A 16,743-nucleotide genomic window follows, 5' to 3' on the forward strand; every position below is an offset into this window, starting at 1 on the left:
AATTAAGAAGAATTAAGAAAACAACTGGAGATGTTAAGAATCTTCCAGGAAGAGGACGTATGGCTATACTGGCACTATACAAAGTGAGGAGAATGGATGACATGGACAAAGAATCTCCAAGGGTCACTAAGGGGAACTGGAGACGACACTTAGTTCTTGCTATCAGAGCTTCCCCAAACCACAGTAAACTACCACCTATATAACCACATGTAGTTTGGGGGCGTTGCTAGAAGAAAGCCTCTGCTGTCAAGGACCAACAAACTCAAGCTTCTACTGTTTGTCAAATGTTACTAGAACTTTCAGTGGGAAAGTGTTTTATGTGGATCTGTGATCCAGTAGGGCTGTATTTTTTTCCAAAGGCCCTGGACAATAATTTGGATACATGGTTATTGAGGACTTGGCTTTTAATTCTTAAACTGATCAGAATTTCTGGACAAAGTTAAACATTTGACTTAAGATACAAAGAATCTCCAAGCACCAGGATGTCAACTGATTATCGGAGTGCTCCAAGGACACAACTGCCCCCTTTTCCACCTCAGAACCAACTTCCCTCCCAAACAACTATGTACTGAACCACTGATGTACTGAAGGTCACAACAGGTAAAACACCTCAAGATGGTGGAAATGAAGAGGCGGGAAAAGGATAAACAAAAGAAATGCTGAAAGCAGCTCAAACAGAGGTTGAACTACGAAGGTGAAATAAAAGAATGAGAAACCAAAAAATTCACTTCAGCTGGAAGCTTGAAGGGAAGGTAGACTTTATGTTGCAGTTGTTGTCTTTTCTATAGCTTGGAGCATTTAGCAGCTCAACACTCCTTTAGTATTTTCAGTAGTTGTGGGGCAGACAATTCTTTTTAGCCCTCTTTTCTTCTTTCTGTAGTTTTGGGGCAGTTTCTTTTTTTCAGCCCTCTTTTCTTTTTTATTGTTGAAATGTCCACCTGTGCTGTGTACTGCACTGGTCACCCCTCTACAAAGGTGTAACAAAGAGCTATTGTTTGCCACAACATTAAGTAGGGAGTCCGCAGGTGTGTCGGGTTGGACCTAATCAGCCCGAGGGTTTCTGGGAATTGGAGTTCCCCGAACTTATGGCCCCTTGCTGGCATCACTCTCTGCTTGCAGCTGGCAGTGTAGGCTGGGCACCTTGCTGCTGTCGCCCTCTGCTGGCAGCTGGTGGTGCAGGCTGGGCACCTTGCTACCTTGCTGCTGCCGCCCTCTGCTGGCAGCTGGTGGTGCAGGCTGGACCCTTTCAGTTTCAAACTATGTTCAGCTCAAACAACCATGCTCAGAAATCTGTGTATGTGACGATGTCCTATGGTGAATTTGAGCAGATATGCAGGCTAATACACACACACACACACACACACACACACACACACACACACACACACACACAAAATATAATGTCCAAAGGGGAAAAAAAAGTTCTCTCTCTCTCTCTCTCTCTCTCTCTTTGCACTTGGAATCTGCAGATTTTAGATTTTAGTTACTAGTGTTTTTCGTGTCTTTGTTCAGTTTATTTTTGGTTTTTACTCACAGCAGTTTGAGAGAAGTGCTGTTAACTATTAGATTCACTGCGTTTGCATGTTAAATAGTCTAACTGAGCTGCGTCTGTTTTCAAGTTTCATCAGTTCATTTGGTTCACAGAGTTTTTTGGCCAACAATAGTTTGTTGTGAAAACTGTGAGCATAGTCTTAGAATTTCAGACAGAAGTAAACAGCGCCAACAAGCCATCATCGAAGCTGGCCACAGTGGCCCATTGTGACCTGCAGCCTGACCACACCAGTCAAGCATTGCGAGCCATGAAGGGCTGCCAGTAATTGTAGCGCACACATATTTAAGAACATGATTTATTTTCTGATTTTCTTTTTTCAATCACTGAACTTCAATAAAGGGTTAGATGTTTGTTAATATTTTGAATAAAAGATCAAAATATAAGCAGTAAAGAATGTTTTACAGCCTGTTTGGCTCACGTTTACCAGGAGTGCCAATATTTTAGGACACTGTAGGTCTGAATGTGCTTAGACACCGTCATTAATTAAAGGGGGTGTTTCTGAAAATGATTGAATGTGAACTAAAATAACAGCAGCTGTGTGAATGAAATTATACTGGGTTCTCACTGAGAAGAGTGTCTGTCAGTGTACAGCAGCGCTGTGTCTGCATCTGAGTGGTGTGAGTGATACGGAACATGTAGCTCTTCATTTTGGTGCTTATAGATCAGATGACATGTTTTGTTGATTTTCTAAATGAATAAAAGTCAACATCCTCTACAGAAACACACTTAAATAGGACATTTTTCTGCACATTTTAGTGTGAAGTTTCTGTTTAATTTGTTGACTTTAATATTTTGGAAAAAAGGGCAAAAAATGTAAAGTGTGCCAAAACTTTTTCACAGGAAACATTTTATGTTTTGCTTGTCGTTTCAATGTGTTAAATTCAGAAAATAGACATTAAGTATGAATAATTATTCTGATGGTAAACAAATGCATCATCATCTTTTACAATTGATATTTTATTGAGAAAAGTCACTGATCCGACTTTTTTTCCACTAAACAGGATGTTTGTGAATTTGCTGTACAGCTCAATCTCTGTCTGTAGGAATGACGACTGTGTGTGCCGACCCCACGACCTTCAAACTCCATCAACATTATGAAATTACTGTGTTTCTAAGCTGCAATACGTCCATATTTGGAGTGCTGGTTTGTCAAAGAAGGTCTGACACTTAAAGCTGACCATTCAGTGACCCGCCTATTACCATTATTTAATTATTCAGCTTATAAATAAAGAATCTGTACTTTGTTCAGAATTGTGAAGCCAAACTATGTTTTTGGATAATATTATTAAAAGTGTTTTGATTTTATTTAAGCCATTATATATAAGACAATAAGGTTACTGTACCTCCAGATGTTTCACCTGGTTTAAGGTTGGAATGGCTGTATTGCTGTGCTGCCCTTTCAGATTAAATCTGCCTGTGATAACAGCTAATCTTTCATATTAATGCTTCATATCCTCTGTTTCTGTCTCTGCTTTAGTGCTGACTGTCCTCATCCACAGTGGACAAACAGGTAAATATTTGACCTTTATATGTGAATTATTTAATTTATATTCATAAACATTTTATTTTACATTTTTAACCTTTCCTTTAATGGATGACATTACATCCCAGCTAGAAAGGAACATTCCCATAACTTTGGCTAATGTTACCTATAAGTTCTAATAATGTTTAAAATCGAATGTTCAGAGCACATTTTAAAGATGTTAACCATTTCAAATAACATTCCTATAAGGTTCCACGTTAACTGAGATGTAACATTTTAACTGCTACATTTGGAGGATGTTGTAAGGACGTTGTCAGGGCCATGGATTATGTTACATGCTGATGTTTTTAGGGACGTTCCCAGAAGATACTAGGAACAACCAAAAAAACTTCCCACTGAAAACATTACTAGAACATGTGTGTAAAAGTCTCAGAAAGTTTAAGAACAAAACGAGAGAATATTAGAGACTCCTACCTTCCATTAGTACCTACATACAAATAAGTGCACTCACGTTTTAATACAGTTACTGTTTATTTGCTGAATTTAACAAATTACAGGAAATAAAAGCATAAAGTATGTCCTGTACAGAAGGTTTGACCAGTAAATCTTGTTTAATGTTCAATTCCAATCAATTAAAAACAGACAATTCATCCCTTAGAATTTATTTAAAAGATCATGTGTTTCCTGTAGAGGATTAATTATTGATTCATTTTCAGTTAGAGAATCAACATATCATGTCATTTGACAGGGGTGACAAAATTTTGTATACAACTATAGATGCGCTTCACAGGATTACAACTACTGACTGTAGCCGGTCAGTTACTGCACAGTTTATCAGCTTTCTATCACATCCATCAATGGAAAGGGACCACCACTGGACGACTTCTGACCAGTTTAACTGTAATTACTGTAACTGTATCTGTACATTTTACTGCAGCTAACACAGCAGGATTAACTTATATAATAACTAATATTAATTGATATATTTTATAAGATTAGCTAATAAAGTTAAGATTAATTAATAAAGTATCAAACTTTAACTGATATATTATATAACATTAGAAAATAAGAACATGAAGTGAAAGATTAACCTGCACTGGGTCACTATATAACTATATAACCCTTTTTTAATCTAAAGTAATGTACTGCAGACTGAGAGAAAAGTGGTGATATACAGTCTATCCATCCATGCATCCACTTTCTAAGCCGCTTCTCCGTCAGGGTCGCGGGGGGATGCTGGAGCCTATCCCAGCAGTCTTCGGGAGGAAGGCAGGATACACCCTGGACAGGTCGCCAGTCCATCGCAGGGCAGACAGACAGACACAGACAGTCACTCATACCCAGGGGCAATTTAGCATGTCCAATCAGCCTGACTGCATGTCTTTGGACTGTGGGAGGAAACTGGAGAACCCGGAGGAAACCCACGCAGACACAGGGAGAACATGCAAACTCCACACAGAGAAGACCCTGGCCGCCTGGCCGGGGAATCGAACCCAGGCCCTCCTCGCTGTGAGGCGACAGCGCTACCCACCACGCCACCGTGCCGCCCGATATACAGTCTATACGATATACAGAACTAAAATTAACTACACTATATTGCCAAAAGTGTCTCTCATCTGCCTTCGCACACATATGAACTTGAGTGACATCCCATTCTTAATCCATAGGGTTTAATATGATGTCAGCCCACCCTTTGCAGCTATAACAGCTTCAACTCATCTAGGAAGGCCTTCCTCAAGGGTTAGGAGTGTGTTTATGGGAATTTCTGACCATTTTTCCAGGAGTGCTCTAAGTCTCCACTCTAAGGGGCCAACTCCAAACTGTTCCCACAAAGTTGGGAGCATGAAACTGTCCAAAACCTCTTGGTCTTAATTAAGAGTTGCTTTCGCTGGAACTAAGGGGCCGAGCACAACTCCTGAAAAACAACTCCACACCATAATCCCCCCTCCACCAAACTTTACAATTGGCACAATGCAGTCAGATAAGTACTGTTCTCCTAGCAACCACCAACTCGTCCATCGGATTGCCAAACAGAGAAGCGTGATTCGTCATTTCAGAGAACACGTCTCCACTGCTCTAGAGTCCAGTGGCAGCGCTTTACACCACGGCATTCAATGCTTTGCATTGTGCTTGGTGATGTAAGGTTGGATGCAGCTGCTTGGCCATGGAAACCCATTCCATGAAGCTCTCTACCTTGTTCTTGAGTTGATTTGAAGGCCACGTGAAATTTGGCGGTCTGTAGCGATTTACTCTGCAGAAAGTTGACAACCTCTGCGCACTATGCCCCTCAGCATCCGCTGACTCTGTCATTTTACATGGCCTACCACTTCATGGCTGAGTTGTTGTTGTTCCCAATCACGTCCACTTTGTTATTATACCACTGACGGTTGACTGTGGAATATTTAGTAGCGAGGGAATTTCACAACTGGACTTGTTGCACAGGTGGCATCCTATCACTGTACCACACGGGAATTCACTGAGCTCCTGAGAGCAACCCATTCTTTCACTAATGTATTAGTGAAATGACTAAAGGTATTGGGATGTACCCCTGAGGGTACCGCCACAGTGACAAGAGGGGCACTGCCCCAGTGACAGTGTTGTACCGTTTTTTCTGAGAGTGTAAAATGACCTAATATTCAGTAAAATTTAGTTAAATATCAGATAAAGAGCTACAGCTACCTGAAACAAACATTATAACTAGCATGCTAACATTAGCTAAGTAAATGTTATCAGTCTCACATCACAACTAAAGAAAATCCGGTTTATAATAAAGAGTTCTCTTGAAATAAAATGTCTACTGTTGTTGGTTTTACTGACAGAGGTCTATATTTATAAAAGTCTACATATTGTAGAAGTTTACTTACTGATTTCTATTAGAGACTCTGCTGTTCTGCTGTCTGATTAGCTGTTTAACTAACTCTGCTTTAACCAATGCTGTTATGATTTGAAAATGAGCCCTATGGTTGTTTTCTTAGTTACTGTCTAATAATTTTAAACGACAAAATTGTAAATTAACTAAATAAATAAATTCAACACCATTTCCAAAATGCTGTTGCTGTGCAAAATGTAAAACCTATATTTAATTGAGAACAGTAAAAAAAGTCCACATATCCATTGTTGAAACTGACAAATGTTTTAGTTTTCTGAGAAATTATATACACTGCTCAAAAAAATAAAGGGAACACTCAAATAACACATCCTAGATCTGAATGAATGAAATATTCTCATTAAATACTTTGTTCTGTACAAAGTTGAATGTGCTGACAACAAAATCACACAAAAATCATCAATGGAAATCAAATTTATTGATTAATGAAGATATATTAATGGAGGCCTGGATTTGGAGTCACTTACAAAATTAAAGTGGAAAAACACACGACAGGCTGATCCAACTTTGATGTAATGTCCTTAAAACAAGTCAAAATGAGGCTCAGTATTGTGTGTGGCCTCCACGTGCCTGTATGACCTCCCTACAATGCCTGGGCATGCTCCTGATGAGGTGGCGGATGGTCTCCTGAGGGATTTCCTCCGAGACCTGGACTAAAGCATGCGCCAAATCCTGGACAGTCTGTGGTGCAACGTGGCGTTGGTGGATGGAGCGAGACATGATGTCCCAGATGTGCTCAATCGGATTCAGGTCTGGGGAACGGGTGGGCCAGTCCATAGCTTCAATGCCTTCATCTTGCAGGAACTGCTGACACACTCCAGCTACATGAGGTCTAGCATTGTCCTGCATTAGGAGGAACCCAGGGCCAACCGCACCAGCATATGGTCTCACAAGGGGTCTGAGGATCTCATCTCGGTACCTAATGGTAGTCAGGCTACCTCTGGAGAACAGTTCCTCTGTTACTCTCACTGTAAAGGGTGAGCTCTTCACTATGATTTCTACTAAATGAAATTATTAATACAGTGTAGCAGGTCGAGGTTTTACAGCACTGAAATCTCTGGAGTTACCAGTTGATCTCAAATGTATCCAGGCAGTACCAGGGAGGTGCTAAGAAGTGCTCAAGAACCCTTTTTGCCTTTTTATATAAATAATGTACCTTTCATTAGACTTTACGTTCATAAGTCTTTTCCACCCCCCACATGTTTATAATTAATCTGTGTACCTACACAGTCCCTCACTGAGACCGCTGATAAAGGATCAGGTCTTTTAGAGAACTCTTAATCAAAACACCCTAAAATGCTGATCTTCAGTCAGACACTAATATATATACACACTACTATTGTGAGGTCACTGCAGTGGATTATTTTAATAAGCTGTTTAAACACAAATCACTTCTTATTCCTTCCAAAAGACAGAAAAGTAAGAACTGAACAGTGAAAGTACCAGCAGCTCCCACTTTGAGTCAGTCTCTTCATCACTTACAGCAGCTGCTTTTGTACAAGTGAGTTTAAGGACCAGCTTGACCTGGACAATGACGGTGTTAGCCCACTTAACACTGAGCTCTTCAGCTCCTGCTAGACCCCTGAATCCTACTAGACCCCTGCTAGACCCCTGAATGTGGCTCCAGCTGTAAAACCCATGTCCGGGTGTTTAAGGCTGGTTTAGGCGAGTCTGGGTGAAGGTGAGAGTTGGAGCTCCTACCTGCTCGTTAGGGGCTTCACGGGCAGAGCTTCACTGCTGAACCTCCCGACCTGCTCTATGACCACGGACGCCGCTTGGGCCGCTCTGGAAATCGTCCTCACGCACGTGATTTGCAACGCCCACGACCCGCGTCACGACTTTCTTCCATCTTAACTCGGCAGCCCCGACGCGGACTGCTGACTACGACCGGCAGAAGACCAGACGAGACTAAACGATACTGATTTACACTGCAGTGATCTACTGTCCTCCTTAAAGCAGTGGACTGCAGTAAAGAGTGATGCAGTAATTAGCTGTGATTTGCTGATTATATTGTGAGAGTCTGCCTGTCTCTGAACGTTGTGGTGATAGAGGACAGAGCTTCCCATCATTCCTTGCAGTTTTTGCAAGTCAGTTTTGCAGTCAGTGCAGCTCCTGCTTTGAACTCCCGGCCACTATAAAGATGTAGAACTCTGCTCTGCTGAGCTGCTGTGTTATTCTAGTGTAAAACAGGCTTTAGTCTGATAAATCATCAGAGCTCAGAGCTCAGAGCGGGGTGGGCTACTATGCTAGCTGACAACATGGATCAGGACAGATTTAGATGAGAACATGTTTGCAGAACAAATTAGTGAGTCATTATTTTATTATTTCTCTGTTCCACAGTTTCACTGAGTAAAAATACAGGCTGATGCATTTTCATTCGTTTATCATGGTACTCTGTTGTATTTGTTGATGGAAATAACAGTTTGTGTCAAAATGAATTGAAAATATTAGGAATTTTAAGACGAGTTTATGTTTAATTTCGGTTCACAAAATATTTGATGGGTTGTGAGACAAACACTGCCTCTGCATGAGGACCCTGACCTGAAAAGGTTTGGCTTTAAAAGAATGCAGTTACTGTGGAGATAAAATGGGACTGGTTAAAAAACAACACAGTAAAAAGTAAATAATACACATTGCTGTATATTATATTATATATTATTATTATTAATACATGTAAAAAGTACATGATTAGATAAATATATCGATAAATAGATAGACAGACTACCAGACAGACAGACAGACTATCAGACAGACAGACAGACAGACAGGGAGGCAGGCAGGCCATTGTTCACAGGTAGTAAAAGTGTAAGTCTGGCCTGAGAACAGAAACACAAGAAAATCCTAAATTGGATAAACCTGTAGAAAATCAATGATTGTTTGTTTTATTTGTTTGTCTCCTTTTCAATTACAAGTCATAAAGAGCGTAATTATCTGATGCTGTATTCTGTCAAAGTAATTGCTCCTCCTCCTTCTTCTTGGTGTAAAAAACACACGACTCCTCCAGTCAGTTCACTTCAGTAAATTGTTCCAAATTGTTTCTTTGCATAATCTCTCCTGATATTTTTGTGGATAAACAATGCCACTGCTCAAAATGCACATTCATTAGGTCAGTATCAGGTCAGTATCAGGGTCCCCAGTCCTGCAGCTCAGTGGAGACCCTGTGCTAAACGGGCAGTTCATGCTCGAAAATCACACAGTGCAGCCGAATTAAAGCAGTTCTCCTGTTTTAAGAGTGGGTCAAAATTCCTCCACTTCGATGTAAAAGACGCATCACAAGTCATCACAAACGTTTGATTGTAGTCGTTATTGCCAAAGTTGACACAACCAGATATTAGGTTTTGGGGGCAATTACTTTTTCACAATAGTTTGGTTGATAGGTTAGGTGGGTCACATGGTTTTGGTATTGAATAAATCTTTATCTTCAATAAAGGAGGGATCATTTAAAAGCTGCATTTTGTGTTTACTTGTGTTGTCTTTGTTTTAGAATGTAAAAATAGAAGTAGAAGAAATCGGGTGAGGGGCAAATACTTTTTCACAGCACTGTAGAAATCATCTTTATCTGAATTATTTGTTCTGAGGATTTCTTTCTCTCCACAGAGAGACCAAAACCTGCGGTGTCCATACAGCCTGATGATCAGGTGTTCAGAGGAGAGACTGTCACTCTCACATGTGACATACAGGGAGGAGGAGTCTCTAACTGGCAGTACAGCTGGTTTAAAGCTGGTTCATCCACTCCTGTCAGTAATGATCAGCAGTACAATATCAGCTCTGTTACAGCGTCTGACGGAGGAACATACACCTGTAGAGGAACAGAGACAGGAACATCACGCTACTCAAACACCAGTGATGATGTTACACTGACTGTATCAGGTGAGTGAGAAAAAGTTTTCAGCTCACTTAATACTTAACTAATGAATCAGAGCTCAATAAAACGTCTTCATTACATTGAATGATTATTAATACTTAACTAATGAATCAGAGCTTAATAAAACGTCTTCATTACATTGAATGATTATTAATACTTGACTAATGAATCAGAGCTTAATAAAACGTCTTCATTACATTGAATGATTATTAATACTTAACTAATGAATCAGAGCTTAATAAAACGTCTTCATTACATTGAATGATTATTAATGCTTAACTAATGAATCAGAGCTTAATAAAACGTCTTCATTACATTGAATGATTATTAATGCTTAACTAATGAATCAGAGCTTAATAAAACGTCTTCATTACATTGAATGATTATTAATGCTTAACTAATGAATCAGAGCTTAATAAAACGTCTTCATTACATTGAATGATTATTAATACTTAACTAATGAATCAGAGCTTAATAAAACGTCTTCATTACATTGAATGATTATTAATACTTAACTAATGAATCAGAGCTTAATAAAACGTCTTCATTACATTGAATGATTATTAATACTTAACTAATGAATCAGAGCTTAATAAAACGTCTTCATTACATTGAATTATTATTAATGCTTAACTAATGAATCAGAGCTGAATAAAACGTCTTCATTACATTGAATGATTATTAATACTTAACTAATGAATCAGAGCTTAATAAAACGTCTTCATTACATTGAATGATTATTAATACTTAACTGATGAATCAGAGCTTAATAAAACGTCTTCATTACATTGAATGATTATTAATACTTAACTGATGAATCAGAGCTTAATAAACGTTTTCATTACATTGAATGATTATTAATACTTAACTAATGAATCAGAGCTTAATAAAACGTCTTCATTACATTGAATGATTATTAATACTTAACTAATGAATCAGAGCTTAATAAAACGTCTTCATTACATTGAATGATTATTAATACTTAACTGATGAATCAGAGCTTAATAAACGTTTTCATTACATTGAATGATTATTAATACTTAACTAATGAATCAGAGCTTAATAAACGTTTTCATTACATTGAATGATTATTAATACTTAACTAATGAATCAGAGCTTAATAAAACGTCTTCATTACATTGAATGATTATTAATACTTAACTAATGAATCAGAGCTTAATAAACGTTTTCATTACATTGAATGATTATTAATACTTAACTGATGAATCAGAGCTTAATAAACGTCTTCATTACATTGAATGATTATTAATACTTAACTAATGAATCAGAGCTTAATAAAACGTCTTCATTACATTGAATGATTATTAATACTTAACTAATGAATCAGAGCTTAATAAAACGTCTTCATTACATTGAATGATTATTAATGCTTAACTAATGAATCAGAGCTTAATAAAACGTCTTCATTACATTGAATGATTATTAATACTTAACTAATGAATCAGAGCTTAATAAAACGTCTTCATTACATTGAATGATTATTAATACTTAACTGATGAATCAGAGCTTAATAAACGTCTTCATTACATTGAATGATTATTAATACTTAACTAATGAATCAGAGCTTAATAAACGTCTTCATTACATTGAATGATTATTAATACTTAACTAATGAATCAGAGCTTAATAAAACGTCTTCATTACATTGAATGATTATTAATACTTAACTAATGAATCAGAGCTTAATAAAACGTCTTCATTACATTGAATGATTATTAATACTTAACTAATGAATCAGAGCTTAATAAAACGTCTTCATTACATTGAATGATTATTAATACTTAACTAATGAATCAGAGCTTAATAAAACATCTTCATTACATTGTATGATTATTAATGCTTAACTAATGAATCAGAGCTTAATAAAACGTCTTCATTACATTGAATGATTATTAATACTTAACTAATGAATCAGAGCTTAATAAAACGTCTTCATTACATTGAATGATTATTAATATTTAACTAATGAATCAGAGCTTAATAAAACGTCTTCATTACATTGAATGATTATTTAGAAGTTTAAAAACAATATTAAGCTTCTTTCAGAACTGGTCTATAACTTTGTACAGACTTCAGCTCACTGTAGTGAAAACACCACGTTCACTTCACCAGAGCAGCTACGGCAAATTTAGAAACACAAACTCTGCTCTAAGACAGGCTCACACTGAGTCTTTGATCCACTCAGATTATTATGAAGTTCAGAAAGTTTTTCTTTTGTAACTTCTACAGTTCTGAAATCAGGGTTCGCTGATTCCCCACTTCTTGCGTCCTTGCAGTGTTTTCTGTGCTCTCTTTTCTGTAAATCATTATGATTGAAATTTTAATCATTATAACAGCGTCATGTTCAGCCTCTGACTGTAAATTATGCTCTGAGACTCTGTTCTTTCTTCTGTTCTCTCAGCTCCTGTTTTTAGAATAAGGCTATTTTTACAGCAAAGGGTATTTTAGTGGTTTATAATCATTATTTAACATTTCATTATGTTCCTAAAGACTTGACTGTGTAACTGTTTTACAGCTGACCATCCTCAGCAAACCTCGCATCTCCATTTCTGTTGATTTTCATTTTTTAAGATAATTTGAAAAAACGTTTTGGCCTTTATATTGTCTGTAAATTTAATGATAGATGGGCCAAAATAAACGGCCTAAAATGACTTGGAAAGAAGTCTGGTTCCATTGACTTACATTGAAAGTATTGTATGTTTGTTCCTTCTCCTCTAAAGTTTCCATTTTGGAGATACAATGTTTTGTTCCGACAGCAGTGATATGCACATGTTCCTATTCAGATAATATTTCAGACTGTTTGTTTAACCTTAGTGTATTTTGATGAAACACAAATTACAGATTAAAACTCAGTTCTCAAATAGACATTAAAGAACCAGTAGGAGCCTAAGGGTCCAGTGCAGTGGATCTCAGTGTGCTGTAGATTTTCATTCAGACAGTAAAATTACTCAGGATAAATTAACACAGTCGTTTAAGAAAATGCTCTTTTTCATGCTTATCCTAGAAAGACATTAGCACATTATTTGTGCTACTAACAGTTAGAACTTTGCTACTGAGCTTGATTTGAGCTGCTGGACATACCGACCCAGTGCAGCACACGGTTCAATGTCAGCAGTGTAAAATATTGGGAGAGTCTGTTCAACATAAATGATGAACTAACCCAACTTTGCGTAAATAGACCACAATATAGAAATATGTACACATATGTCATCTAGATATTTTTGGCAAATGCTGGACAAGCCTTTGTTGTTGTTGTTGTTGTTTTTTGGTCATTCATGGTTTGTACCTGTGGACGAAACCAGTCCTGCGTGTTCGTTGATGCAAAACAAATGAGACGAGTAGATCAGACTGAAGTGAAACAAACGGTTTTATTACAGAATTCTGGAGAGGTTACAAACAGAGAACATGCATCATGTATCTCCTAAGTAAGCTCTGACCCTGTCATGAGACATGGCTTTTATTTTGATAATGTGTTAGGGAATGCTTTTGGGATGCGTCACATGCACCGCGTCTGGGAGTTGATCGGTGTTGTGTGATTCGGTTCAGATATGTATAGCCTGTATGGTGTTCAGACTGTTTCCAATACAATTTATAAAACTTCACTTCTTGTCCGTCCATTTCGTGACATGGTGTCAGAAGTGGTGGCGTAAACGCTTCTGTAGAGAGAGAGAAAAGCGGCAGCGAGTTGTGGAGTGAAGTAAAGACAAGCGACGAGAGGGAGGAAAGTGAGAACGACGAGGGAAAATGCCGAAGTTCCACACGCCCGAAGCTTTCAACTTCACGCAGCCTTCCACGTGGCCGATGTGGAAGCAACGGTTTGCACGCTTTCGGATTGCAACAAAGCTGGATAAAGAAGACCAGGATGTGCAAGTAAATTCACTTCTGTATGCAATGGGCAAAGACGCTGAGCCTGTGTTTAGCACTTTTACTTTCACTGATCAGCAAGAGGCGAATTACTATGATACTGTAATGGCAAAGTTTGATGAACATTTTGTGCCCAAACGTAACGTTATACACGAACGTGCCTGTTTTCACCGACGCTCCCAACAGAGTGGGGAAAGTGTTGAGGCTTTTGTACGCAACTTGTACGAGCTAGCAGAGCATTGTGAATTTGGGGCTAGTAAGGACGAACAGATACGGGACAGACTAGTCATTGGGATCGCGGACGGTGAAGTGTCGCAGAAGCTTCAGCTAGAGCCTGAGCTCACGTTAGAGAAGGCAATCCAAATGGCTCGCCAATCTGAGCTCGTGAAAACACAAACACAAATGAGAACGGAAAGTGAAGTGAGCGAAGTTAACCACAAACAATTCAGAAAGTTTAAAAAGGGCTCTGCGGGGAAGTGGAAACATGCATACAAAGATAGAACAACAGAGGGAAAGTGCACAAGGTGCAATAGGGAGCACGAGAAGGGCGCGTGCCCTGCACATGGAAAAAAGTGCCGAAAATGCGACAAGACGGGACATTTTGAGATTGTGTGCAAAACAAAGACTGTAAGAGAAATAACCACACAAAATGAAGATGGAGAGTCAATGGGTGCATTCTTCTTGGGGTCTGTTCATGATGAGAACAGTGCAGATGAAAGATGGCACATTGACCTGCCAATCTGTGGCAAAATGTTACGCTTCAAAATTGACACTGGGGCCGATATTACTGTCATGTCATACAGCTCATATCTCAGTCTGCCCATGCGACCAGCCATGTGCCAGACAGCAGCAGACGTGCGCAGTCTTGGTGGCAAGCTTCAGTTCATGGGAAAGTTCCTGGCTATCACTGCACGAAAGGGGCAAAAATACAGCTTTTGGATATTCGTTGTGAGTGGCGCGTGCACAAACAATCTGCTCAGCCGTGCAGTTGCATGCAAGATGGAACTAGTGCTGAGAGTGGACGAGTTGGAGTGTGACAGTGTCTTCGGTGATATTGGATGTTTAAATTGCAAACCAGTGAAAATTGAGCTCAGAGAGGATGCTTAGCCCTACAGCGTCACAACCCCACGGCGTGTCCCCTTCCCGCTGCTCACAAAGGTAGAGCAGGAGTTAGCACGCATGCAGTCATTGGGGATCATCGAGGAGGTGAGAGAGGCCACGGACTGGTGTGCGCCGATGGTTCCAGTGGTCAAGAAGAACGGCAAAATTCGCATCTGTGTAGACCTAAAGCGACTGAATGGAGCGGTAAGGAGAGAGAGGTTCATCTTGCCTACGCTGGAAGATGTGGCGCCGACGCTGTCAGGGGCCGCTGTCTTCTCGACCCTTGACGCGTCCAGCGGCTTTTGGCAGTTACCCTTGGACCCAGCCAGTCAGAGGCTGACGACTTTCATCACTCCAATAGGGAGATTCTGTTTCAAAAGACTGCCCTTCGGAATCACCTCTGCTCCTGAAATATTTCAGAGAGAAATGAGCACCCTGCTACGTGAACATAAAGGCACAGTTGTGGTGATGGACGATATATTAGTGTCTGGGAAGACTAAAGCAGAACATGACAGCAACTTGAAAGCTGTAATGCAGACAATCAAGGCATCGGGGCTTAAGCTCAACAAAGACAAGTGCCACTTTGCACAGCCAGAGCTACGGTTCTTCGGGCATGTCATTGGAGCGGATGGAATAAAGCCTGATGGTGACAAGGTCAAAGCCATAACCAACATCCCAAGTCCCCAGAACGTTAGTGAACTCCGCCAAATGCTGGGTATGGTGAATTACCTGGCCAAGTTCTTGCCTCGCCTGGCCACCGTGCTGCACCCGGTCACCTCCCTGCTGAGGGGTGATGTCCAGTGGGTGTGGGGTGTCGCCCAAGAACAGGCCTTTGAAGAGGTGAAGAAGATGCTGGTCACAACACCAGTGTTGGCCTACTATGACCCCAGCAAGCGGACAGTGGTGAGTGCAGACGCCAGTAGTTACGGCCTAGGAGCCACCCTTCTCCAAGACCAGGGAGATACTCTACGTCCAGTGGCATTCTGCTCACGCACTTTGACAGAGACAGAGCGCAGATACTCTCAGATCGAAAAGGAGTGTCTGGCGAGTGTCTGGGCATGCGAACGGTTCTCACGTTACCTACACGGAATGGAGAGCTTTTGTCTAGAAACCGATCATAAGCCATTAGTACCATTGATCAACACCTACGACCTGGATAAAGCACCACTAAGATGCCAGCGCTTGCTAATGCGCCTCATGAGGTTCAATGTTAAGACAGTACATGTGCCAGGCAAACAACTCATAATTGTGGACACACTGTCCCGAAACCCACTGAAAGTCAGTGAAGCACCAGATACTGAAGAAGATGTGAAAGCCTACGTGCAAGCGGTGATGGCTACCAGACCAGTGTCTGACAGCAGACTGGAGAAAATCCGAGAGGCGACCCTCCAGGATGAGGATCTCCAGAGAGTCACTCACTATATCCATCACAGCTGGCCAATTCCAATATCGCAGTTGCCAAGCACACTCCATGGCTATCACAAAGTGAGAGCTCATCTTTCCGAAGCCGACGGCTTGCTGCTGTACGACGACAGAATCGTCATCCCGGGGTCACAGCGTATGGAAGTGCTGTCCAAGCTCCACGAGGGTCACTTCGGCTTGACCAAGGGCCGGGAGAGAGCCAAGATGTCAGTGTGGTGGCCGGGCATCGGACCGGACATTACCAGGTGCATTACAACCTGTGAGTTTTGCATCACACACAAACCTACTCAGAACAGAGAGACATTAATGACTACTCCATTACCTAGTGGGCCATGGCAGAAGATAGCTGCAGATCTGTTTGAGCTAGACGGGAAACAGTACTTAGTTGCAGTTGACTATTATTCCCGTGATATAGAGATAGCCCACCTGCCTAGTACAACTAGTAAGCAAGTGATCAGTTGCCTCAAGAGCATGTTTGTACGCTGGGGTATTCCCCTTGAGATCATCACTGATAATGGCACACAGTTCGTGTCAGCGGAGTTCAGTGA

At 40.1% G+C, this 16,743-nt stretch overlaps 2 protein-coding genes across 4 annotated transcripts in view; one reads left to right on the plus strand and one right to left on the minus strand.

The window, feature by feature from the left end:
- Positions 1–16,743, minus strand: part of LOC108415343 (carcinoembryonic antigen-related cell adhesion molecule 5-like) — a 653,433-nt gene that overhangs the window by 146,876 nt on the left and 489,814 nt on the right. The gene's annotated exons all lie outside the window — the stretch shown is intronic.
- LOC119266009 (leukocyte immunoglobulin-like receptor subfamily A member 3) overlaps positions 1–16,743 on the plus strand; it is a 105,582-nt gene that overhangs the window by 11,420 nt on the left and 77,419 nt on the right. For all 3 annotated transcript variants that reach the window (XM_037547457.1, XM_037547463.1, XM_037547467.1), the window contains exons 2-3: positions 3,030–3,062; positions 9,520–9,792. In XM_037547457.1, the coding sequence (XP_037403354.1) occupies positions 3,030–3,062; positions 9,520–9,792 (306 nt within the window). The remainder of the gene's footprint in view (positions 1–3,029; positions 3,063–9,519; positions 9,793–16,743) is intronic.

This window comes from Pygocentrus nattereri, chromosome 2 (genome assembly GCF_015220715.1).
Source record: "Pygocentrus nattereri isolate fPygNat1 chromosome 2, fPygNat1.pri, whole genome shotgun sequence".
In the NCBI taxonomy this organism is placed as follows: domain Eukaryota; kingdom Metazoa; phylum Chordata; class Actinopteri; order Characiformes; family Serrasalmidae; genus Pygocentrus; species Pygocentrus nattereri.